The sequence below is a fragment of the Temnothorax nylanderi genome, unplaced genomic scaffold, assembly GCF_030848795.1.
Source record: "Temnothorax nylanderi isolate EJ_2023f unplaced genomic scaffold, tnyl_v1.0 TNYL_tig0031_pilon, whole genome shotgun sequence".
Classification (NCBI taxonomy): Eukaryota; Metazoa; Arthropoda; class Insecta; order Hymenoptera; family Formicidae; genus Temnothorax; species Temnothorax nylanderi.
Genome location: NW_027249093.1, coordinates 562,184 through 588,250, shown reverse-complemented (window position 1 = coordinate 588,250; position 26,067 = coordinate 562,184). Strand labels below are relative to the sequence as shown.

At 44.1% G+C, this 26,067-nt stretch overlaps 1 protein-coding gene across 12 annotated transcripts in view; it reads right to left on the bottom strand.

Moving 5' to 3' along the window:
- The window catches only part of LOC139770608 (uncharacterized), a 131,226-nt gene that overhangs the window by 45,650 nt on the left and 59,509 nt on the right, over positions 1-26,067 (bottom strand). For 9 of the 12 annotated variants that reach the window (XR_011717789.1, XM_071702664.1, XM_071702665.1 and 6 more), the window contains 7 exons: positions 11,379-11,427; positions 8,177-8,435; positions 5,405-5,615; positions 2,734-3,794; positions 1,838-2,051; positions 1,469-1,720; positions 620-986 (listed from right to left, as the gene is read on the bottom strand). Coding sequence is in view for 11 of the 12 variants with exons in the window: in XM_071702656.1 (XP_071558757.1) it covers positions 620-986; positions 1,469-1,720; positions 1,838-2,051; positions 2,734-3,794; positions 5,405-5,615; positions 8,177-8,435; positions 11,379-11,427 (2,413 nt within the window). In the remaining variant the exon portion in view is untranslated. Of the gene's footprint in view, positions 1-619; positions 987-1,468; positions 1,721-1,837; positions 2,052-2,733; positions 3,795-5,404; positions 5,616-8,176; positions 8,436-11,378; positions 11,428-20,965; positions 21,365-24,598; positions 25,251-26,067 lie in introns of those variants that run through there. The other 3 variants (XM_071702660.1, XM_071702661.1, XM_071702662.1) reach the window with 3 other exon arrangements.

Sequence of the window (26,067 nt, the reverse complement as noted above, 5' to 3'; positions counted from 1 at the left end):
TGGTGAAAGCAAAGACACGGGAGAGTCAGGATGACGTAAGGTATGTACAGCTATGCAGGAGGGCTAACGTGAATCACGCTTGTTCACCGACGTTACCGACACGGTTGTCTTGTACAAACTGATACGAGCAATGCTGATGGCCTATCTACGGCTATCTGATTCGAAGAAGCGCATCGCTCTTATGACTCATCCCACCTTTTCCGGAATACCAACGGAAAACGAGTTCGAAGAAATTCGTTTAGAAATATTTGGCAATATTTTTATGTCGCAGAACTTTAGCACCAACATTGATATATATATCATTACATTTATAAAAATTTTCAATTAACATAAAATGTATATTTGTTAATTCGATCACTATCGGCTTTAAGACTTAAAACTTTTTTAGAAAGTAAAATAAGAGCACGCCGATTTTCCAGAGAAATTTTATAGATTATAAAAGGATCGATATATCCAAAATACAGTGATTATATACAGAGAAATCTTATAGATTATAAAAGAGTTTATATATCTAAAATACAGGATATGCTAACAACGCGACGAAATGTTATAAAGCTTTTTTTTGGAGGAAAAAAAAGATTGTGCGTTTACGAAAGCAGAAAACGCTGGGTTCCCTTACCTGCTGAATCTTGCGTTCACCATCTCGTGAATCCTGCTCGGAGGACCTCTCGGCGTAGTCGTCGTCGTCGGGATCAAAGGCGGCGGGGTGCCGTGTCCTTGGCAGACGCGCCGACGCTGATCTGCAGAACTGCTGCTGCTCGCTCCATCGTCTGCTGGCACCTGCGTGACCGGCGTGACACGTCTGAGCGATGTGGGTCCCGTGGGCACCGTGACCCGCTGCTGCTCTTCCCCACCCGTCGTACTCGCCGCGCGGTATTCTACGAGGGATCGTGTTGTCCTCGCCGTGTGTCAGCGTCTCGCGGCCATTCGCCTCGCAGCTTTTCTCGCGCAAGGATCTTCGGAGTTTCGGATCGGCGCCCATTATCCTGATAGAAACAATACTCGAGCATACGTTTCTTTTTCCAGTCTATTGTGTGTGTGTACAGCATATTATATTCATAGTCCGATATAGGAGGATACCGTTTTTATTGCTTTATTTTAACCGTACTTTCACATAAATACGTACTATTCCGGTTCGTAAAAAGTTTATAACAGTTTTTTGAAAAATTATTTTAAAATGTTGACGAAGTAGGAGAAACATTGAGCTGATATATGTTTTAAAAATTAATGGCTATACACTGCTATACATTTAAAAAATTCGTTGGTGTTAGATTTAGATATCTGTTTTGAATTTATATATTCAAACATTCATTTTTTAAATATATAAAAAATACATACAAACGCACGTATGCGCGCATACTTTAAAATATATGTATTCTTTTTAAAATTATTTAATTGGAATTCTACGGGAGGGGGGAAGTCTCCATAAGATTTAATCATTTATTCGGACAGTATACTGGTGACTCACTCGGAATGTCTCTGCGTCAGCGACTGAGCGGGCATCGTATGCTGCTGATGTACGTGATCCCGCTGCGTGCGTCTCAAAGCGGGACAGGTTGAATCTGGCAATGTGGCTATCCTACTTTCATCGGTATTATCGCGAATACCCGGCAGCTTCGGTTGCATCGTGACGCGCGAGAGGGACTGATTCCTCTGCTGTTGATAATGTTGAGGGGTCTGATGCAAATAAACCGCGGACTGCCGCATCTGTGCCGCGTATCTAAAGCACACACGCGAGCAAAGAGTGAATATCTTTCCCAAAGGTCGATTTTAATTTTCTCTTTAAATTTTCTTCTTCGATGTGTGCGTGAAACCTAAAGAATTTACGCGCCCGTACCTTTCTTCGGAATAGAAGTAACCGTCATTGGTCGTGTCCGACGGATTCATTATATCTAAGCTGGATTTAGGCCTCTGCGGACATCTTTGTTGATCCGGGGGTCTCTCGCATTGCGCGGGTTGCTGCTGCGGTCGCCTTGCTGCTTCATACTCAAGGAAGTCTGCGCTATGCGGTCGCGGCGGCGGTTGAGTTCTAGATTGTCTTACCATTGCCACTAAAGAAGATAAATCATAAACGCCCTTTTTGTGTTACTGCATTTTGCTAAATAACAACGTATTTGACATTTTTTGTAACACATATTATGCAATTTATGCAGTAAAAAGAAGTTAAATTTTATTTATAAAAAAACGATGCACAAAAAGAGTAGGTACTCAAGTCATTACTGTAATAATTATAACGAGATAACATAAAACCAGTATCTATTTCTAAAATTATCTTTAACTTAAAAAGTTTTATAATTTTGCCGAATTAATCGATTACATTAATTAATTGCGACTTTTCGACAGACTTTAGAGGAATTCAGAATAATGAATCTTCTTTTGTACTTCAAAATAATACTACGAAACGATTCTAGCAATCGCCAATGGCGATACGGCAGAATTATCAAAGAAATTATTCCTATTTTTTCAGTGGATTTGCATCCTTTTTATACAACAATGCATATCGCCCCCCAATGGGAGAATTTTCTGAGCACAAGTTCTTAACAATCCGATAAGAAAGCCCGCTTTGTAGCTCAGAACAACGTTACAAACACACATTCGTGTAAAATATATTCATCTTTTACTCTCCGGAGAGGGTACCAGCCGGAATGAAATGCCGGTCGTACTAATTACGAGCGCCTTTGTAGGGATCACCTAAGCACAGAAAGAGCAAAGTAAATGTGCACAAAGACTCACTGTTCGGCGGCGTGACGGGAGAGTGCAGTTGCTGCAGATGTTGCGCGTACAGAGGGATAGGAATGGGCGCCGGCGACACGCCCTTGGTGTAACCCACCGGTCCCGCGGGTCTCTGATAAAGTTGTGGGGTGCCGTAGACCTCCTCGTAGTCGCCGTTCCCTCTGCTACTAGTCCTCGGCTTCGCACTACGGCCGTACGTGTCCGGGGTCCTCCTCTCCATCGGTTGAGTGGTCTGGCCATAGTAATTCAGGCCCGATTTGTCGATTCGCAGACTCTGCTGCGACGGTGGAATCCGCGTGCCGTAGATCGTGTTGCTCCTCTCGTAATCGGACATCGGACTCTTGCTCGTCACCGTGACGTCCGGCGATACCGGACTCTTCCGGTAATCCATATCCGGCGACGGCGTCGAGTACTCGTTAGAGCCATCCGTCAGTCTTCTAGGCTTCGGCGGCGCGTTCGCGTAAATCGGCTGTCCGAATTTTGTTCGAGGCATAGGCTGCATCGTTTGAACGCCGCCCGAGCCGGGATGCGACAGCTGCTGGGGCTGTGGCTGCTGCTGCGGCGACTGTTGGACCTTGTGCGGATGCGATGACTGATGGGTCGGAAGCGCGTTCTGATGTGGCAAGTGATGATGAAGCAACGCCTGATGCTGGTGCGAATGGCCCGGGGTCAGTTGCTGCGGGAGCAAGTGCCCGTATTGCTGGTGCTGGTGCTGCTGCTGCTGCGGCTGGGAGGTGCTGGGCTGGCCGTACGGCGACGACTGTTGCACCCAACCGTTCATCATCGGGTGACTCGAGTCACTCGCGTGATTGTTGTTGGCGGAATTGCCGTTGCTGTTACTACCGCTGAGGTTCGGGAAGGAGGCAGTGTTCGCGCTATTCGGGCTGGAGTTGTTGTTGGAGGCATGGCTGGGGTCGTCGCGCGACTGGAAGCCATGGAAGCCGGAGTCGCTGTCGTCGGCGCTCTGATTCAGGATCGATGAGATCGACGAGACGCTAGGCCGGGCGCTTCGTTCGCCGTCCTGCGCTATCTCTATGACTACCGCGGCTTCGCCCGCACCACTGATAAAACGTAAAATTGAGAGAGAAATCCGATATTATTTTTAGTCCACATTATTCGTTCTGGATTTTCGAGCTTATAGAATGTTGAAACCCGAGATCAATCAAATAATCGGTAATTAAACAGTCAAATCGCAAGATTATAATAAATGTCGTGTTGATCCAACTTGAAAATCAGTCTCATGTAGAACATTAATAGAATTACTGAGTTGCCGGGTATACGAAGCATATACATATAAAAAAAAGATACATTTTTCTCCGAGTTTTAAAAATGTCTCATGTTACTAAATGCAAAGAGATTAATTCTCAACATTATTTTAGGTAACTTAGGTACTAACGTGCATGCTAAAAATCCAACGTTTCAACCGTTTTTCGATGTAAATAGAATTTTAACTAAAATATGAACAAGGACAAAACTCATGAGAAGCGTCCGTTGTCCGCTGCAGCGTCGGCGTGTCGCTGACGACGTGCTAATGGACAACGGCCCAGGCTCATCCACCGGCGGTATCTCGCGGGTCGAATAACTCTCGAGAAACTAACTAACGAGTTGGTTAGTTACGCCGCGATAACGCGCGAACGACAGATGCGCTGCAACGACCGCATCGCGATACTCTCGCGTGCAAATAAACGCTGGGTGGCCGTGGCCGTCCCAGTTTCCTTCGTAGCGCGTCAAAGGGATGATGTTCATCGTCACCCCGTTGCAGCGCGATCCCCGAGCTAATTTCGGGATCTTCGCTCGGATCTCCGGACGGAGCTTAATGTCGAGATGTCGTCTTAAAAAATGACATCTTTCAAGGCGACGTCCGGCGTAGTTAAGACAATGGGGAGACATTCCATCGTGAGAATAAAAGCGGACCTTTTATTTTCGCGATGGCTCACAGAAGATAAGATTTTCGATAGAGAGAAAGAGAGAGAAGTAATATGTGATGGACACGGTAAAATTTTTATAATATTCAAAAGCTTTAGAATTCAACAATTTTGAAAAATCGCTATTGAATCGTATGTAGAAAATAGGGTCGAGAAGAATGAGAGGCAAAATTGAACGAAATTTCCACGCGGACAAAATACAGGTGCGCGCGATGCGTGAAACGGAACTGTACGAATACGAAGCGGAATACAGAAGAAAATAACGAGTGAGGGAGAGTTTGAAACTAGGAGGATTATTTTCACAAAGCGATGCGCCATATGAAGAATTAAAACGCTCACGTGTACAGTAGAATAGCGCGAGCGATTATTACAATAACGGATTTTAAAAAACTTGGTTTTTTTTTTCAATCACATCACTGCATTTCGCTCTTCGTATCCGTTTATTTATTCAAGTTGCGTAATGGCAAAAGCGATAAGAGATGCAGAGAGAGAGACACGTTCCTCATTTTATAAACCAATAATTATTAAACGTCGAAAGCGTGGCGACTCGAGTTGGCTCGCATTAGCATTTCCTAATTAGGATTGAATAATTAAATTTACTTAATTTCTTATGATCAACAACGTATCGGTAAGCTCGGCCGTAAGCTGTGCTTGTTCTCAATTTTCACGTTATCACATAATTACACCTTATTGCATAATTACCGTGAGCCTTTTAAACAACTTAAAAATGCGTGCAAGGAACTTACGGGCTAGGATCTTGCAAAAGCGTCGCCAGAGTCAGAGCATTCACCCACTGGTTCATGCTCTCCCGACTGTCAGCCGCGAAGTGGTAAGTCCTCATGTTCGCGTGTTCAGCCTTGAAGGCGAACTTCTTGTTGACTTTGTCCTCGGATTTGCAGACGGTAACTCTGTACGAAGGTAGTAATATCGAACCTAGCAGTTTCTCCTCCTCCGGGCCTGAAAATTAGTAAATTGCTACGTTGCAGTAAAAGTTACGAGAGTGAGACTGATCTTATTTCTAAAATCAGGGTGCAATATCTAATTTAGTAATTTCGCGTTAAAACTCGCAAATTACGCGCACGCTGTCGCGATATTTCAATGTGTCTTAATTTTTGGTAGCAAAAAATACCAAATACATGACTACGATATATCTCCATACATCTCGCGTAATGAAACTGCAGCTGTCACGTTCGGATAGTCGGTCAAACGTAAAAATATTTGTTGCATCCTGTTTTCAATCCTGACTAGTTCAAATATACCATTTGATGATATAACTTCAATATGCAATATCCTCTCTCTCTTCCCTTTCTCTCTCTCTATCTTTAACTCGAAATTTTCTCTACAGTCTATTCCTATATGATTGATGCACGATGTCTATACAGGCGTGTACTTTCATATGGTTAAACATTTGCAAAAATAAATATTTGCATATTTGCTATGGTTCACGATTGTATGGCGATATAAATCTCAAAAGACACGAAATTCCACGGATTTTTATCGAACGAGATAAAAGCAGATTTTTGAATGTGTATTCGTACATATGTATATACACGTATAACCGCCACCGCCAAAATCTCGGCGAACGAATCGAATTCTCGCACGTTTCGGACAAGCTGAAATTTCAGTCTAAATTAATTTCAAGCTGAGCGATCCGCTTACGATAAATGCCAGAATAACGATAAACGAAAGTTTTTATCAACTACAGACCATGTGGAATTTCAATTAACTAATCCACATAGATACTTTTTTCGTATTTCGATAACTAGAAATGTAAAATCTAATTGTTTATACATAAACTCTATTATGGTTAAAGCAATTAAGCGTGTACAAGATAAAACTTTTCACATTTAATAATCAGACTTCAAACTCCAGTTATAAAGATATTTTCGTTTTATTTTGAAATGCGCAGAAGCTGTTATTTGTACATTTAAGAATAAAACGAAAATATCTTTATGACTGAAGTTTTGTGCTCATTGTTGGCTCCGAACAACACTTTAGAATTCTTTGATCGGGGCTAATGTACTAATAACATATAAAGCTATGAGTGGAGCGACGTGAAAAGAATGTTTCTTGACGGTACTCCTTGCGCCTCGTATATTTATTTGAAGCAAAAATTCAAAACACTTCTTATTCTCTATCAGAGTATCGTCTATTATCTTCCGCGCCGAAACGTCCATTAAAAATACGAAAATAACAAAATAATAGCACATGAAAAAACTCACACATTCTCCATTTTAGCTTCATAAATTTTACAAATATCGACAAAATGTTTTAGAAATATATTTTTGAGATTTAAGAGAGCGCTTGAGGAAAAAAAATGTAAGGAGGATTAGAAAATTTGAAAGTTTTGCGAAGATCCGCCTAAGGGATTAATACCTGTATAATAATAAATTCTTTTCTTTCAAAACACGGGAGATCAATTAGCGCTCTTGATATTTCAAGTAAGCCTATCTGCGCGAGCGGAACGATAAGGGAGAAGAGCTTGTTATCGAGTATTAGTTCCTTTTGTGGGTAAAGATACTCGAGGAGGCTCGAGAGGCCGCTAATTAGAAGGCGGTATGCATCAAATCTAATTTAACTAAAGTTCGTAAACGACGCGCCGAGTCGCTGCGAACTTCCGACGAGAACTTCCTTCTCGGATGATGTGGAAGACAAGTCGCGCGCGGGGTGTATCTTTAGCGAGACGTATCTCTGGACTCTGGCTGCGACCACGCACGAATCCTCGTGCACGTACCGAATCAAAGAGTCCGAGAGTAATTAGCGCCCCTAACCGAGATTAGACGAGCAACGGCGTCCAAGACGACTGGAAATTGGTCGTCTGTGCGATCTAGATTAGCAAGGCGTAAAACAGGATAAGACTTGGCGGAATTCCAGAATATTTTCGCGAATCTGGTAAATGCACTAAAATAAAAGTTCGTAAATAGAGCAGATACGAATAAAAACGTTGAAGACATTAACGTTTATGAAATAAGAATTTTATTTTCTTGGGAGTGATTTTTTACCGTTCGAAATAACTATTTGTTGAAAAATCAAAATTTATCTTAAAATGGAAACTGTCGTTGTTTTGTTGCACGATTGCAAAAGCTGAGTTTTTGTCAGTTAGATTTTATTATAAGAAATCTGACATTATCAAAGGATATCAATTTCCTGCGAAATGGCTATTAAAATATCATTCGTTCGATTTGCGCAATACGGTTGATGAGAGGGCTTATTTATACTAATAACTAACTTTATAATTTCCGTTAGATTGGTGATTAATAGGAGCTTCTGGGATAATTATTAATGATTATTCCAGTCCATAATGTCAATTGATAATTACGCAACGAATAAACGTTACATTTGCCGGATTTGAATGCTAAACTGAATGCCGAACGAGCTGTACTGTACTTCCGACTAATAAAGCTCATTAAAACCGGTACCGTAATGCGGCAGCATTACGTTCAGGGCAAAAATAGCAGGAAAAAGAAACACTGAAATACGCAAAAGGAATATGTCGATGGTACAACGTGCGGACTCACCCTTGTAATAAAAGAGGCAGTACTCCGAGAGGACGAACCAACGCTTCTTCCACAGCATGAGACCCTCCGAGCCCTGTTTATACAACCACCCCTGCAGCGCAACGGGAGCGGAGAGGGGCCTTTTTGCGGCGGGCGAGCGCAGACCCGCTTGAGGACCGCTCCGTCTGCGCACCCCCGACACGGAAGCCGCCACCCCCGAGCCATCGTGCTTGCTACGTACCTGAACAGGTACGGCGGGCGGCGTGCTCGACTGGACAATCTGTAAAATAAAACGCGCCCTTTTCTTATCAAGACACTCATTTACAAATCTTACGACCGACGTTACATCAATGTCAGTTGAATTTAATTTACTTAAATTAGAACTGTCCTATCTTTTAAAGTGAAAAAGGACGAAAAATCGGTTAAATAAAGGTTAAGATTAATCGCTCGTTTCTTCTTAATTAATTTCGATGGACTGAAGGTTCTATAGAACTTTCACTTTAAATTTAATTATTATGTTTATAAAACTTGGGGATCGTGAATAGAATTGATGACATCTAATTAAATTTTTATTAAAGCGAAATTAATCGCAAGATTTAACACGGTGACACTCATTAATATATATTTGTACGATTTTAAAACGAGCAAATCTAATTTTAAAAAACATTAATTCAATTAACGTAACGTATAAAAAAGTGATTAAATATAGATTTTATTACGCGACTTCCAAATATGCTGGCAATGCGAAACATGATATTATTGATATTATTTACAAGACAGTCACGTGTCATATCGTATGATGTTGAAATAAGGTGTTGAATAGCTACAAACATTTTCTAAATTCGAAGGATTTACAAGGTAAATGCGATCCCGCGGGATGAAGATAGAAAGCTGGGAGCAATAAATCTTCGGTGAAATTTGGAATCTTTCTCTCGCCACGATCAGCCACGCGGCGAGATCTCGACACCTTTTATTCGATGCCTTCCCCGAATGCGGCTGATCGAAATCCGTTTTTCCGCTTGCCGACGCGCCACGTTATCGCGCAAAATTGCCGTTGGCCGACAAAAATTTCGCCACTCGGAACGTCTATCCGATAATGAAAAGCCATGGAAACGAAAAAGGAAGAAAAGACCCAGCGATAGCGCCATTCGCCATTCGCCATTCGAACGTGAAATTCGTCCGATCTGTCGATTTCTCTCTTCCCGTGACGCTTGTCGGGAAGAAAAGAAAAAGGCGCGCCGGTATTCGACGAACAAAACCAATATCGCTAAATAACTAATTACTCGGTGGACGTTGGGCAGCCGGATGCATTTTCAATGACGAGCACGTGCCTCTGCAAAATCCGGTCGGATTTAATCCTCGAAATAGACCCGGTGTATTATGCAGCCTCCTATCGATTTCCCTCTACCTTCCCATCAGATTTAAAAATACATGCGCAAAAGAGCGCTACCGTATCGGTCTCGGTACAAAAGATTGGAGAGGGTCGTGGGAAACACTCGAAACTCCATTCCTGACGTGGAAATGAATAATTTACCGCTCGCACGCGCGCGCGCGCGCTCTCTCTCTATCTCGCCCGGCTCCCACCTGGCTCTTCGTTTTTCTTTCGAATTTTACGAGACATCCCCCCGATTCCGAATGCAAGCCAGCGACGAAAAATAGTTTACATATTTGCGACGCTCGCAAGTTTCGTTCGTGAGGTACTGCGCGCAATGGCGAGATATTGCTGTATCGAACGATAGAACGTTAGCATTAACATCGTACGGGAAGTAGCGTCATAAGGAAGTAGTTTACGACGCTGAGCAGATCAATATACCATTTCCTAATATTCTTCCGTGTTCTTTCGTGCGTTATTAAAATTTATGGACAATAAATCACAAATTTATTCACAAATCGCAAATTTAAGTTTACAAGCATCTATATAAGAATTCGTACGCCGGAAAATCACGTCGATACGTGCAATGCTGTGACCTTATGCCGACAACATGGCGCTTTCAGACGCGACACTTGTCAGATCTTGCTTCTTATATTGTTAGAAGGGCCACCGTCAACAAGAGACTCGCTTAGATACGATTTCATCTAAGGGCATAAGAAGAGAGAAGCTCCGGAAAATGCCCCATTCCCTCGGTACGGACCCCCGTAGTTTTCTGGCGCTCTCGAAGAAACGCCGATAACACGAGCTGTATTTTTCAGGAATACAAAGTGCCGCGGACGTTTCTCTTTGAGAAACTCGCAAACGACACACGTTTATAACGCGCGCACGTATAGCGCATAGAGAGTGCCCCTAAATCGCGAACGGTAAGAACTATACAATGCACCGTTGGGCATTTGCTCTCCCGGAGGATACATCAAGTAACACGTGCATTGTCGATGCAAGAGGAAGTCCCTCGTGATTGATCTCTCCTCGCGAGAATGATGCAGCCGAACGTTACGCAGGAATTGCGGAAGAACATTAGCGCAACGTTCCGTCGTCCGGTTTCGCCTTCGGCGCACGGTCGTCCGTCTCGTCCCTGAAAATCCCCATATACGAGCTTTCGTCGCGCGCCACGAAAAAGCCGGACACGGAAGAGGAGTCGCCCGGGTAATCCGTTAAATTACAAGAGCTGCTCGCGCGCAGTTCCTCGACGACGGAAGCGAGTACAAGAGCGGCTCGCCCGACCAAAAAAGATGAAACTCCCCGCAGGTTCGCCGATCCCGATTCCCGAGGGAAACTTCGTTTCCGCGGAACGGGAAAAGCCCGGCCGAACTCTCTCGCGGTAAACTTTCGCTCTCTCTCTCCCTCCTCCTGCACCCTCCTCGTCTCGCGGCGGCGTCGGATTAAATCACGGCCGATTCGTATCGCTCGGCCTTTATCCCCAACGAGGTAATCGCCGAGTCACACGATGCTAATTCGAGCGATGCCTCTAATTGGGAGAGCAGCGCGGATGGTTTGCCGCGCTAAACCTCTGCCATTCTCGCTCACATAAAGACCCCGCGGTCGGCATGCAACTCATTAAACGTTTGCGGCTCCAAACAGTAAGTAATAATCGATCGTGGGAACGACCGTTATTTATAGCGATCCACCACGCAAATACTCCGCGACGCGATTTTGTCGTAATTTTAGCGTCTTCATGAAAATAAATTCTATCTTGGTCGAGTTTCTCTCGAGAAGAAACGTAAATATAATTTCGGGAATTATATTTACGGGATAAATGATCGATTATTGGTAAATATCAGATAATTTTACCTTTTTGTTGTCCATTCCGGGCGTAGAGCTGGTCACCGGCTGGTCGAGCCTGCAACAGAGGAAAAAAATTGACTTTAAAACAATTGCGACGGGGAATACAACACAATTTATCATTTATTACATTTATAATTAACCAATTCCTTGGGGCAAACAAATCCGCTTTTACGTCATCCGCTAAATCTGACATTTTATTGCGAATATCTCGTCTTTTTCACTGTACCGCTCTCTTTCGTAATATATTTTGCTACATTTTCTCTCCGACTTCCGCTACTCTTCAAAAATAATCGTCTCAATGCCTGTCGAACGATATCGAGCGATCATCACTTTCCGCTGCCGTGACTCACGGACGAATCTCGACCTCGATTCTCAGACAATACGGACGACGAAGCTACGCCTCGGTGTTTTTCGGTACGGCAGCATTGAAAATTTATTGCAGGCCATGCAGACGGAAAAACCGGTCGATACCTACCACGACGCCTAAAAAAAAGGTTCTGAAATGAAAGTTTCATTCCGACTCGTCGAATAAAACTTTCTGCGCTAGAGAACCGAGTCATTATACCGAGCAGTGACTGCATATTGAAATAATGTAATGCTATACGCGAAACACGCATTGTTCCTTTAGAAAACCGGTGGACATTCGCGGTTACGAATCACCCCAGTTAAATTAAACGGTAAAATAATTGAAACTGACGACAAAACGACTCGTTTCGAGTGCGTCGTGAAATTTAAACAATGGAACATTTCACTAGCTTCATTATTCTTCATGTCGCTTTATCCTTCCATTTTCTTTATTACAGTATCGCCCGTTTACGAGAGAATCATATGTTCGCGTGTGTTCTTCTTAAAAAAATTAGTACGACTGGCGTATATATTGCCTCTCCTCGCCATTCCTATACATGTACGAAAAGTCACGTTCTGTTGTGGCAACCGTCGGGATGTAGCAATGGCATTTGCCACACTACAGGGAGGAAAGGGTCAACACACTATGCACAGGATGCCCTTGCGCGCCGTGCAGTCGCGAAGGCATAACGCGCCATCGCTTTTTATTACCCGAGCTGCACCGTCGATAGGTGCAATGTGGTGGTTGCGCGACGTGACGCGTGGCCGTTCGTTCAGAAAGTCGCCTCGGTTAGCGGGAGAGATCGATTTATCGTTTCCCGGGCGGTTTTATTCCCGAGACCGGCGAGCACGTACGCCCGTTCCGTACAGCTCTGTGGTCCGTCGTTGTCGTTGTCCGTCGTGGGCGCGCGGCCACGGCCGGACATTGCACGTGACGAGATGCCCGCGTGCACCTCGATCAACCGGTACACGCGGCAAAACCCTCGTCGAGGGTGAATTTCCATTTTCTATATTCCCGGCGCGTGTCGCCCGATATTAAAGCGCCTGAATCATTTTATCAGTTCGACTTGATTCGATTTAATCTCCCGAAATCGTGAGAACTGTTATAAATCGATGTCATCGAGCTCCCGGCGCGACGCAAGAGTATCTCGTTCCCGCGTGCGTCGATAACTGAATCTTTCCGTCTCAATCGCCATCGAGATATAATGTGTAAAATATAATGTCATCCAATATCGTGCTAAATGCAGTAACTCGATATCGCATCGAGTGCGTTCGATATCGTTATACCCTCCGAAAAAAGTCTTGAAAAATCGACGTATTACAGATATTCGTTCGCGACCTTTCCGAACGAGACGCCGCACGCAGATGAATCCGATCCGAATAATCAGTCAGATTACTGTTCGAAAGGGTTATTTATAATTAACGTCTCTTTTATAGATATCAATCTTTTCTAAACCTGTCTTTCCCCGCATTCTAATTGCGGGATCGGCCAATCCGTTGACGGGCGAGGCCGCGTAGTCGACTGATGACGTCAAATTGTCGATTACCCAAAAGGCTGAAAGCGACAGCAACGTATCGGCTTGCCAAAACCGCAGATTCGATTGACCGGTTTGCCGATCCGTTTCCAATTCGTCCCTGCTGAATGCCGCTCGCTGATCTTACCCGCATTAGAATTCAATCGCATTTAGACGATGATAAGATAATCGACTGTAACGGGACGCGCGTTGCGCTGCAACGTCGACGACGGAATGATTAATGCCATTATAACGTCGCATTCATCTGGAATAGCGAGCGGAATAGCGTCCAAATGAAATTCCAGACACTCCGTTGCGTGGCTCGCGTCTTCCGATCCGCTCGCAGTCCGCGACTGTACGCGCGGATTTTAATGACTGCCCTTAATTGGCGCAAAATTGCTGCTCTAATGGCTGATCCAGAGCGAGAGAGCGAGAGAGCGAGAGAGAGAAAAGGAGATTCCGCGCCCTATAACTCCTGAGCTTCACGATGTAATTAAAAACCAACGTACTAAACCGCACTCGCGTGCGTCCTAATAGAGCTGTTTCCATCTCCGGGATCGCCAAACTACCGTTCTCTTCCACAACCGTGCTCGAAAGTCCACGTCTTCGTAAAAGACGATGCTATTGACTTTTTCCTTTTCGTTGTTTTAGCGATCATGATAATCCTCCAAATGGCGCTATAAGACCGAAATAAAATACGAAACGAGTTCTACACGAGGCATGCTGTAAAAACGTGATGTTCACGTACAAGTACGATAAATCTGTCTTACGTCTCGGAAAAGTCTCTGTTCTTTACAACAATTTTCAATGTTAAACGTTCCAAAAAGTACGATTAATTAGAAGTATTCTAACACATAACGATAATAATAATCCAATTATTCGATAATGTAACTGTACGATCGTACAACAGCAAAATGAAAATAGTGGAGAGTCGCAAATGTTGCTGAATATGAACCCGCAAGCATCGTGATACTTGTTTTGTAGTCGACTATGTAGGATGTTCGAAGAAAATTAATTCTAACTTTTAGCTGCAACAAACGCAAAGTCTAATGACTTGTCTAGTACGACGGATCGCTATACAGAAGCGGGACGACACGCGACACTCGGCGACGATGCCTGGAGTTTTGGCATTTACGACCGCGCTACGGAGAAACCGCGCGGTCGTCGGGGGATGCGAAATGCGAACGTTGAGGAACCGCTGCGTCGCGCGGAGTGTACTCAAAATGCATCGTCGTATGTTACTTTAACGCTCGCGCACGCGGCGGGCGACCGAAATTGGGTCGCCGCGATGCGGTGCGATGCGCCACGATTTAACCCTTTGATGTAGCGCGGCGTGTACACTCGTTTATTCGCGGTGGCGCGCGGTGAATGCGGCATACGTCTCTACGCCACGCGACGGTATCAACCGCACCGATCTTTTCTGGGTTAGGAATGCTTCTTACGGCAATATATAGCGGAAACGCTGGCGCCGCGATTATCACCTCATACGTTCTGGCAGTTACCGTTTATGCCGCGCGATCCCCCCAGAACTTTCAGACCACTCGCGAATATTAGAAGAATTAAAAGAAATGAAAGCTTTTCCAATTTCGCGAGTTTATCTTCTCGCATATTCGGTATCGGTTAAAATTAAATAAATATAATAAAAGTATTCTGATATCTCGGATGGAATTTGTATTTTAAATTTCTGATTACTTGAATCTCTAGCAATTTACTGCCTAAAAATTTAATGGGAATTAAAGCGTTTGCGACACGCAAAGGATATAATCACGAGATGTTTTCAAACGCCAACTGCAAACCGGAGGCAAACATATCAAAGAATTCTGGTATGCTTGGAACACGCGGTGGAAAAGCAGTGTAGAAAAAGCTCCCGCTGTTCCTTGCACGCTTATTACAGTATTCATGTTACAGACATATATTTACCGTAATAATACGACACCACCGCGTATCGCACGTCATAATGAAATTAGAGTAGTTGTGCTCGAATGTAACGTTGAACGTGACGAGAGAGCGACAAAGTAAAGCAGACAATTAAAAACACATGCGGCAGCCGCTCGACAGTCTGAAAATGAGAGTTTAATGCGATCCGCCGGTCAGTATATATATATATATATATACGCGCCTAGATTATATAGAAATATGCTTCAAATCCACGGCAGCATTTACGTTATTAAAATATCATTTATGCGTATTAAACGTCATTTCCCCAGGACGCTCTCAGCCACGGTCGTATTTCCGGTATTTTTAGTGCCGGAGAAAATTTACTCCTTTGCGCGACAGCATCGTAACGCACGCTCGCGATCGCTTTAAGTTCCCCGTGCCACTTGACCCAGAAATTCATGTCGAAAGCATCGAAATCGATATCCTACGGAAATAGATGCGAAGAAGCGTCGCGAATAATTGGACGTCGATAAATCGCTAATGGACGAGGGAGACGGCAATGTATAAAAGTCGGTTATATAAACGGGATCTTTTTTTCACGGATGACCTTGCCGGATAGGAAACGCAGCATCCGCGGGAAGGTCAAGATAAAATTAGCATGTGGAGGTTACATATGAATGCAGAGACCTCGACCGTGTTCATGAAGCAATCGTTTGAATAAACACGATGTATATACCTATGTATCCGAGTCTCCAGTCCCACAGGTTTCATTTTAGGCAAATATAGAAGAAATAAAATGCATATTTTAAGAGGGGAGATATAGCAGTCAAGTTAATTGGGAGCTTGTCGTCTTGGCAGCAACCTACATATTTCACGAACGAATGTATATATCGGACTTACGTTTAATTTTCGTTATCGGATATTTCTTTAGACGTTGTATGTATATAAACACATTACAGATATTTAATTACGCTCAATTTCATCGCGGTTGAATTGGGAGGAGAAAGAGAATGTAGGCGAGAACAAAAGATCCAGTGGTAGAGAAAACCAGAGGCGGTCTTGTGGCTAGAGGGAAGGATGAACGGAAGGGGAGAGGAGCGGAGCGACGGGGCTAGACGTGCATGAAAAGCCTCTTCACAAGAACTCGCAAATATTTTTGCATCCTGGATGAAAGCTCCTCGCGTAAACCGACGCGAAGTGCTTGCTCGTCTCGTTGTGCTTCATATTGGAAGAACGTAAGAGGATCCTCCCGAGTATGAGCTCCATGAAAACGCGTCGCTTTTCCCGAGCTTACTCTCTTCCGGCAGTTTGCATGCGGATCGGCTGTTCCGCCGTTTCTCTCTCTCTCTCTCTCTCTCTCTCTCTTTTTCGTTTTTTAATTCCCGAAAGTTGAGCGAGAAGCATTGTAGTCGTGCTGTCGTCGTGAAACACGTACAAGTGGGACAAACATGGCGAACGACTCCTGCAGGTATCTGCAGGTCCCAATACAGGCCGGGTCTAGTCGATAAAGCTGCTTCCGCTCGTCCTTTCCCTCGTCCTTTCTCTTCCCGCCACCTCCGTCCTCCCCTCTCGTCTCCTTCTTTCTGCCTTTTCCGCAGCCGCAGACCGCGGCTTACCGTCGCCGAAGAAATTTATCGGCGGACTTTACGTTCGCCTCTCTCTCTCGTGAAGTCTGAGTGAGTGCTGAGTGACTCGCGAGATGACTGCCGGGAGACAGTTGGGCTGCTCCGGAGAGCAGCCGGTATGAAATTTATGGGAAAGCAAAATAAACCGTACGCCAAGGCTAATTTATAAGCATGCCGAGCTTAATGGTGTAAGACAGGATATTAGTTGGAGAATTTATGTTAACTTCCCAGCGGATGCATCCTGTTGCTCTTTGTCAAGCTGCCCCGTTGAATATTGATCGCGGGACTAAAAGTTATCTCGCAGCTTACAGGTCGGCTAACCAGCGCTACATGAGGCTGCTTCTTTCGAAAGTGATATACGCGGTATGAGAAATAGTATGAATTTCAATGAGGCGACAAACAAGATTATAAACTTTTTGTTTGGAAAACTGTACTTCGAAATAAAGATTTTTAAAATCGGCATCTCTATTACCACTTTTGAAATAAGCTTGAAATAACTAGTTTACGTAATGCAGGAAATGATCGTTATTTCAAATAGTGATTTATAAAAATCATGTTATATAAAGAATTCATTTAATGACGCAGCAAAAACGTACGGAATTTTTATGAGTAACAAATAAAAAACTAGATCAAAATCTTAATTGTTTATGTCACCGCTGTTGACAGAATCCGAAAATATATCGAAATTAATACAATATGATCGTATCTGTACAATCGGAAAATTTGCAATTTATTTATCGATGCAAATTATAAACTCAGCGAGCTGTGAGTTAATTATTATATACGACACGCTCTTCGAGCCTGATATTCTACATGTAGCGATGAGTGCACATGAAGTTTACACGGTTTAGATCGATACACGGCGTCTTGTCGGTCGTGGTATATACATCAATACGTCATTTCCTCTCATAGCATCCCAAGAGTATAATTGAAACAGAATGGATCCCCTTTCGAGGCAACGGCGAATCGTCTCCCTTTCTCGTGTCTCTCCGTCGATTTTCGCTCGTGTCCTTCCGACCCCTTATCTCTACAATATTGGATAAAATATGCGGTAGAACTGTTATTTTTAGAAATTTAATATTTACATCCCACGCGCGCGCATATACACATGTTTATTTTATCAATAGTCCGCACGACATAAGTCATAAATTGAACAGTTAATTAGAGTAACGCGATCATTCAGAATCGCGTCAATTGCAACAATGCCATTGAAGATCGCAAATTGTTTCTGCATAGAGCTCTTCGTATCTGCTTTCAATATAATATCGTATCATCGTTGTGCCATGTAACAATTGAGCGCATTTGTAATCAATTACACGTTCGAAGCCTTCAGTTAATAACAATTTGCAGCGCATTATTCGACGTCATATAATCGTCTAGACTTGCAAATATTCACGCTTTTTTTGTATCGTTGAATTTATATCACAATATTCTTCTAATTCTTTATAATTTTTTTTCATTGGATACAACCACAGTAGTCAAATTTTACGTTGCACACGAGCGACAATCAACAAAACGCAAATATCATAACAACGTGACCACAATGCCGTTACGCTATTATTCTGAATACCGTCAATGGTATGTGTGAATGGACCTTTATATATCGCGCATGCCGTACGCGACGCACGTGTCGCAGTCGTGCAAGTCTTTCCCAGTGAGTGCAATCCCTCGCCACATGACCTAGGTAGCCGATCGATAATCATGGCGAAAAGTTCGTTCGGTGAAAATAGTATAGAATCCCATCGTACGAGGAGGAAGAGGACGCTTAAAAGCGGGCGAACTTCACTTGTAAGCGATGCACAAAGGGGCTTGCGTAACGAAACAACGGAGGCAGCGCGAAGAGATGAATTATGTTTGTCAAGTTGCAATTCCCATTTTGCACAAATAGCATTTTGCAAGTAGTTGAGTTCCGCAGATGAGCATTTTGTTGAGAGTTTGCCCCAGTGCCAAGAAGCTCCCGTATAAGGCGCGTCGAACAAGCGAGGTTAATGGTAAAATGGTATATAAAGTTAACGGAGTAAACGCTTAGAATTTTTCCTCTCTCTCAATTAATTTTATTTAATTTTAATAAACCCTAATTTGAGAGACATAGACGGGAGTATGTGCACGGGAGTACTAGACAACGCACATATAGTCAAATTTAACGGAGGCATGCTTGACCTATATACGCATTTCACCCACGCTTCCCTTATCGACAACAATCATCCCTTTATCGCGACGTAGGCTACAATACCTCGCTTCGATGCCACGTCGATCTCGTCGGATACTACGCTCTATTCGCCCGTACTTCTCTTTCGACCGTATTTTCACCAGCGCGTACATTTCGCGCGACTACGAGCCAGATGAAAAAGCTCCAGATGTATCGAAGCGATGGCTCGATAGCGGACGGGTTTATGCACGGTACAGAGGCGGCAGTGATTCGCGCGTACATCCTACGGGCGCGTCATCACGAGAGATGGAAAAAGATATAGAGGTAAAGAGAAGAAGAGCTTGAGCTTTTTCGGACATTCTCGCGGCTGAAGGCAAGTTTATTCATATGTAAGGAAATACACCCGCTCGGATGTCTACTTTGTCGGCGATGTTCGACTGGAGATCTCTACGGCTACGCGCCGCGAGAATACATTTTAAAACACGCAATCGACAAAAGCATGTCGAAAAATCTCCCAACCTTCCCGCGGGACTCGATTTTTATTGATCTCCTCGATGAGATTGGAGTTGACAAGCATTCGCGTTATTTACGTCTCATTCGCTCATAGCTATTTTGGAACGATAAAACTGAATAATTTAGACAAATAATTACTTCTAAAGTTCTTGCAATTTTTCTGCGGGATGTTAGTTTTTATCGAGCTTCGCGATCAAAGTTGGAAAAACAAGATATTCGTCCAATTTCCGCTATTTTTACTCCGCGCACATTCCTATAGATTTTAAAGTGGTTGCAGTTGAATTTTTTATAAAAAAAAAAAAGATACTGATCACGAAATATTGGACGAACAATAATACAATCAAAATACTCGGGTACAAAAATAGTATTCGCTTTGTTCAATCATCTGGATGGAGGGGCGAAGGAGTGATGCTATTTGTGTGTTCCATGCACAGTTTCATGAATCAGTCATAGCGCTCTTTTGATGTGCATCTCGCACATATTCCTCGCAGTTTCACAAGCAGCTACAATTGAACATCTTCCTCGCACAATGATAACGGACGAAACGTTGGAATGATGAAATAATAATGTGGACAACTGAGATACAGACTGAAAATTGTCTAGAAAGGATATATTCTGAAGGGAGGGACTGAAAATTGTCTGGAAGGAAAAAAGTAATGGAAGACGAAGGTAGAACTTGCTCTGTCAAATCGTCCGGCGATATCGCGATTGCATTACGGACCTTCGTGTTTCCATTGCGAAGCCTCTATTTTTTTATTTCAATTGTCTCGAAATATTTCGCGAGTAAAATGAAGATAAGAAGAGATAGGTAACGACAAGGAGTGCAACAGCAGAATACAATTTCTTCGAATACATATAATTATATGTGTATATGTATGTACATATAATTATGTATATAATTATAATATTGTAACATAATTACATACCCACATAAACGCACAAATATATGAAACAACGAATAAAGAAAAGCTTACTTTTCTTAAAAGAAAAAAGATGAATGCTCGAGAAATCTGACCAGAAGCGAGTAAGTACGTTGCCCCGTAATAAACTAATAAGTCTATGTGAGGATGGCATGAAGGAGAAAGGATTTATCGTCCTTCGCCGTATGCGCCCGCTAATGCGTTTCCGACGAATTATGCAACGCTAAGTTGCAGTCGGCCGAACGAATTCCATCATGCCCGTTTCCGCCTCTGCGAATTAATAAAAAGCGCGAGATATAAGAGAGCGATTTTAAGCCGCGAAAATATCGCATAACGTTGCGTCATTAATGAAAGCAAGATTATACGATTATCGACCCGAGATATTATTCTAATTGTATTCGTTCTAATTATACTCGCTTTCAATTCCTTTCGCGACGCGCAAGATAAGAGTCGAAGGAGTTTATGAACAAGATACGGAAAATATCGAGATGCGGATGTGAGATATCACGGCGAGATTCGACAAGTAGAAAATGATATTGATCGGTTTATTCCTGAAAGAAGGAAGAATGAGAAACAGGTGTTCTGAATAAAAGTTTTCCGCGTTATAGCCGGCGCCTTATACACAAATAAATGCCATTACACGTCTTACCAGTCGAAAAAATTCCACAGGCACGCGAACATGTTGGCTGCTTCCCACATCGACGACACCTTCGCGCGTTTCTTGCACTCGTCCGTGAATTCTTCTAAATCGATCCCGATCGTTGATCGACGAAAATCCTCTTTTTTTTTACATTTTTACACGTACGACCAAGTTTACCATCGATCGCACACTCGGAGGGCTCGCTCTGGCTTTCCTCGCTGTTTTCTGATCGGCATTGAGCAGCACGTTCGAGCGTTACCCATTAGTATCGACGAGTAGAGTTGCGACGTCATATTCAAGCTGACGCTTGCACTCTCGCAGTTTGCGCGGTCCATCGGTCGTCACGCACTTGCAAAGTAGCGCGGACTCGGCGCGAATTTCGTCACGCCAATCGCCCGCTTTATCGATCTGCCGATATTAAGAAGACACGAGACGAATAATGAAGCTAGAAGCGACAGAGATCTCGCGCGCACGGTGAGCTCATTGCGCGGCGTTACACGTGTCGCGACGTGTACACGGTGTGTTTCCGCGAGCTTCGAATTCGCCCTCATCATGAAACCGTGGCAATTAGTCGGCTAATTCTAAAGCGGAATAGCAAATTACCTGTCGCGCGGAAATGTCGTTTCCCTCGCAACGCGGGACGTGCAATCCCGTATTAATACAAACAGCCCCCCCCCCTCCCCACGAGAAAATGGCGTACATCCATTCTTGTCGCAATTTCCCTCGTGATATTTTGCAAAAACAATCCAACAACGGACGGACAAGGCTCGTGTAAGTTCCCGGGGAAAAAAAATCGCCGCGGATGTGCGTAATGCTGTTCGTCGAATTTCCCCTAACGAGAAATGCATTTATACAGTCGCCCCTATAAAGGAAACGTACGACCAGCCGGGAAAGTTGGGAAACGGATTAAAAGCGAAGACTGTCCCGTGTCGACGCCGGTGATAACCACTTCGCAAACTCGCGTAAACTCGTTACAGAGTCCATCATCGTTTATCGAAGGTTGCATGCATTTGTGAAAATAAAGGTGCGCCGCAGCGGCCGCCGCGCCGCCTCGTCTTCGTCGCACAAAGAATTAAAATCTATGTTATATGTTACCGTTGTGTACACGTACATAGTACTTAAATTTTCCTGAAAATGTGGCGCCTCGACGGATTCGAGCTCCGCGACGAGGAGAGGAATCCTCTCGAAGCAATGAACCGATCATAAATTTATTTAAACGGTCGACGATGTGCATCAAGACATATTAAAAGCTGCGCGACGACTTTTCCCGCAGCTACGCTGCAAACAACTCGATGTTAATGTTGATGTTCATTAAATTTAGGTGCGGCTTGTAATAACAGCGGAGTAATAAAAAATACATCGCATAATTGAGTCATCCGTTTTATATATTGCAATTTCTCGTTCCATTTCAGAACGGAGAGAAAATTGACTCTTTCGCGCATAAATTTTTCTTCTCTTTTCGACGCGAGACAAAATCCTGTCTTCTATATTTTCGAAGGTACAAACGCGATATACATGATAATTTATTTCTTTTTATTCCCTCTATCCTCCCTTTAAACGCGAATAAAATACACACGCGCGGCACTGAAAATTATGTCAAAATTACGAGAGAGACCTCCGATAGATAAAACACTACATTCTATGCTCTACTCGGAACGATATCGCCAGTAATTTGGCGATGCTTGTTACGGATAAAAAAAAGAAGAGGCGTACTATCTTCCCAGCGCATTATCGCCTCTGCGAGCGACGTTAATGTATTCGGCAGCGTGTAAAGCGTGCATCGAAAACAGAGTTGCCGGAGTTGCTAGTCGAATACATGAATAATCAGGTTGCCACCGCTACGCTCTCGGTAACCGCCGCCGGTTTTATCAAAAGGCTGTTCACCGTACGCTACGAGAAAAGCGAGTACGTCTTAGAATTTTTTTCTTTCTCATGCAAAATATAAATTCCCGTCGTCCAATTACTTTCGCTCGTGGGAGCGTAACCAGCATCGTTTGGATTGCGCTGATTTTTTAATAGCTTTCCCGTGTAATCTCTTTAACCTTTCAGATAATCTTTAAAAAGGTAGTTATATATATCGCGAGCGAGTTTAATGCCAAACACGATGTTTTTCACGAAGCTTGTTATTCCGTTCGAAGAAAATTGATATAGAAATTATAACTTGATTTAATGAACAAGAATTTCCAATGTTACGCGAATAAAATCCTGCCGTTAAATACATCTCTCTCTCTCTCTCTCTCTCTCTCTCTCTCTCTCTCTCTCTCTCTCTCTCTCTCTCTCTCTCTCTCTCTCTCTCTCTCTCTCTCTCTCTCTCTCTCTCTCTCTCTCTCTCTTTCTCTCGAATAAAAAAAAAACAAAGTAGCGTGATACAGGTAAATAACTACCGGCGCTTAAATGCCACATCGATTTTAACCCTATCCTCAAACGAGCAAACCCTATCCCGGTTTTTGCCGTGTCGCACGTTTCGCAAGCGTCGCGTCGCGTCGGGGAAACCGTAAATACGCGGTTTCACTCGGACTATTTTCTTGATTAAAACATCGATCGAGACAGACGGTCGGCACCGTGACACGAGCCGCGACAGCTTCGTTCGAATTATCAAATCGCGGATAGGCGTGCGGAAACATTTCGAATAAAATCAACGAGCGTCGAATCAATTTGACGCGAATGCGGAAACAATGGAGCGCACTCAACGAGGTGTATTTAATGATAAAACGCATTAGTCGGGCGTATCGCGCGACTATTTCAACTTGGTCTCCTTCTCGTATATCTCGCGTCTCCCAACCCTCAATATTCGTCGCACGAGTTAGCACATTGCTCCGTCCCTCTTCGAGGGACGAAAGTACCCCGATTAGCATTCGTTTCCGCGGAGCGACGAGCGGTTGAGATAAATAAACGCGCAACGAGAGGTGGGATGCCTTTTGAGGGACTTTGCATGTTTCACGAAATTCCTTCCGCGTACCACCGCGTCGAATTAACGTGCCTTCGCGACGCGCGCGTCCTGAATATCTTCTGATCATCTGAATATTGCAAAACTTCGTTTGAGCGAGGGTCGATTGCTCGTCAACTCCCGTTCGCACCGCCCTTGGCCTTCCGCGATCAACCCTATCCGAACTACCGCGTACGTTGCCCTTCCGTGTGAACTTTCGAGTCGGAGTAAAAATCGAAGCGAGACTCCTCACGATATGAAGGTTCATGTAAATTCCGTAATACGACGGTCCAATACGATGATTTTTTCGTGATTTTCTCGACTCGAAGATCTTCGCGGTGATAAAGTACATAAAATTAATCTGTCGAAAAACCGTATACCAATTAAAACTATCACAGATAACCATCTATAACAATTTGTCATTACTATTTTTCGTTTTGCATTTTTAATTTTCTAATTTTCAAATTATCTTCGCGAATACAATGCAAGGATATTTTCCAGAAGACTATTTAACCAGTAACATAGATCGTAATAAAGGCGTGGATAATTCATAAAATGTATTTGCTAATGTAATTGCTATTCAAATGTACATTATCACCGCACATTCAACATTAAATAATCCGTCCAATTCTACATTTTATATTTGCCTAATAAAAATGGCTACTTTAAATTGGACACTAAAAGAAAAGCGGGCAATTATATTTAGCTTCAAATACCGAAATATTTAAGTATTTCATTGGTGAGGACTAATGCCACGGATCCATGAGGACAACTTTCATTAATCGCCGCGATGAGATCCCCCTCTGACCAACTTCTATCTGAAGGTCGCGACCAAGACACTCGTGTCACTCGCGATTGTGATAATCACACTCGAAGAGACACCCCGGAAGAGTCCCCCGGGTGTCGACCGGTGCACGATCACGTGCCGGGTGTCGCGGGGCGACGTCCGCGCATTTTCTTTCTCCGTCGCGCTCAACGCTTACTACACCACTTCTTACGATGCCGGCGAGATGGCGAGGCGCCGCCGAGGCTGATCGTCTGCCCGATCGCGCGCGCGAGACAGACGGCAGTCGATCGTCCTCGCCGGGGTCACGGGAGGACGCGCCGGAAGCGGCGCGCGGCAATTATTATCATCGATTGTTATCACTGTTCCGGCATCCTCGGCGACAACGGCGGCGAGCCCGTGGCTCGCTGACGCCAAGAACAGGGTAGAAAGGGCGGCGGGGCCCGCCGGAGATGCTCCGCTTCGGAGTACGCCGCGCGCGAAGGAGGGTTAACGTCGCGCGACCGTGCCGGGCTGTTCCGGCGAAGAGAGGGCGAGAATTCTGGGGTTGCCCGACTCGTAGCGCGGCGAGGGCCCAACTGGCATGCGCCTTTGCCACCCTTCCTCTCTCGCGCCCCCGTACACTTCCGCCACCGCCGTCGCCGTCGCCGCCGCCGCCGCCGCCGCTGCCATCGCCGCCGCCGTCGCCGCTACCCCTCGCCGTGCTCGTCGAGCTGCTGCCACCCCAGCGCGTTCTCTCTGTCAGTACACATTGGGATGGGAGGGAAGGGGGGAGGGGGAGATACAGTACCGCGGCTTTCGCTCTCTCGGTTTTCTCCGTTCCGATCACCCCCTGCCGCCGCGCGCCGCCGCGCCGCCGAGCGCGCGAGCGGGTGCGCGTGTGCATCCCCTTCTCCTGCGCCCCCGGGAATCGCCGGCGGCGCATTGTTCTTAGGAGGGTTTCGCGAAGACATCTTCCGCGATACGTGCATCGGGACAACGAGTTATCTTGTCGTACGGAGTTTTGAGAGGGGAAATCGTATGCGGATACGTTAAATGTCTCAGAAAATTCACTCAAAGATGGTGGATATGTATTTAAAAAAAAATTTCGGTTGTGATACTTTCACGTTTCACTTTACACAATTAAAGAGCAGATCTTTCTCATAAGAATAAATACTTCGCATTATTTCAAAATGGACCAAAAAAATCGAAAACTAAATCAATGTTTCAATGTTAAGGAACTTATTTACTAATTGGGAGATTAAAGCTGATAATTATAATCATTAAAACATAATATTAAAATCATATTTTTTTCTGAATAGGATAAAGATAACAATGTAATCCAGAAATGATTGATTATGCAGCAAACGCGATAGTAAACGCCAAGTTATCTGTAGAAAACGTGCAGTAAACATAGAAACG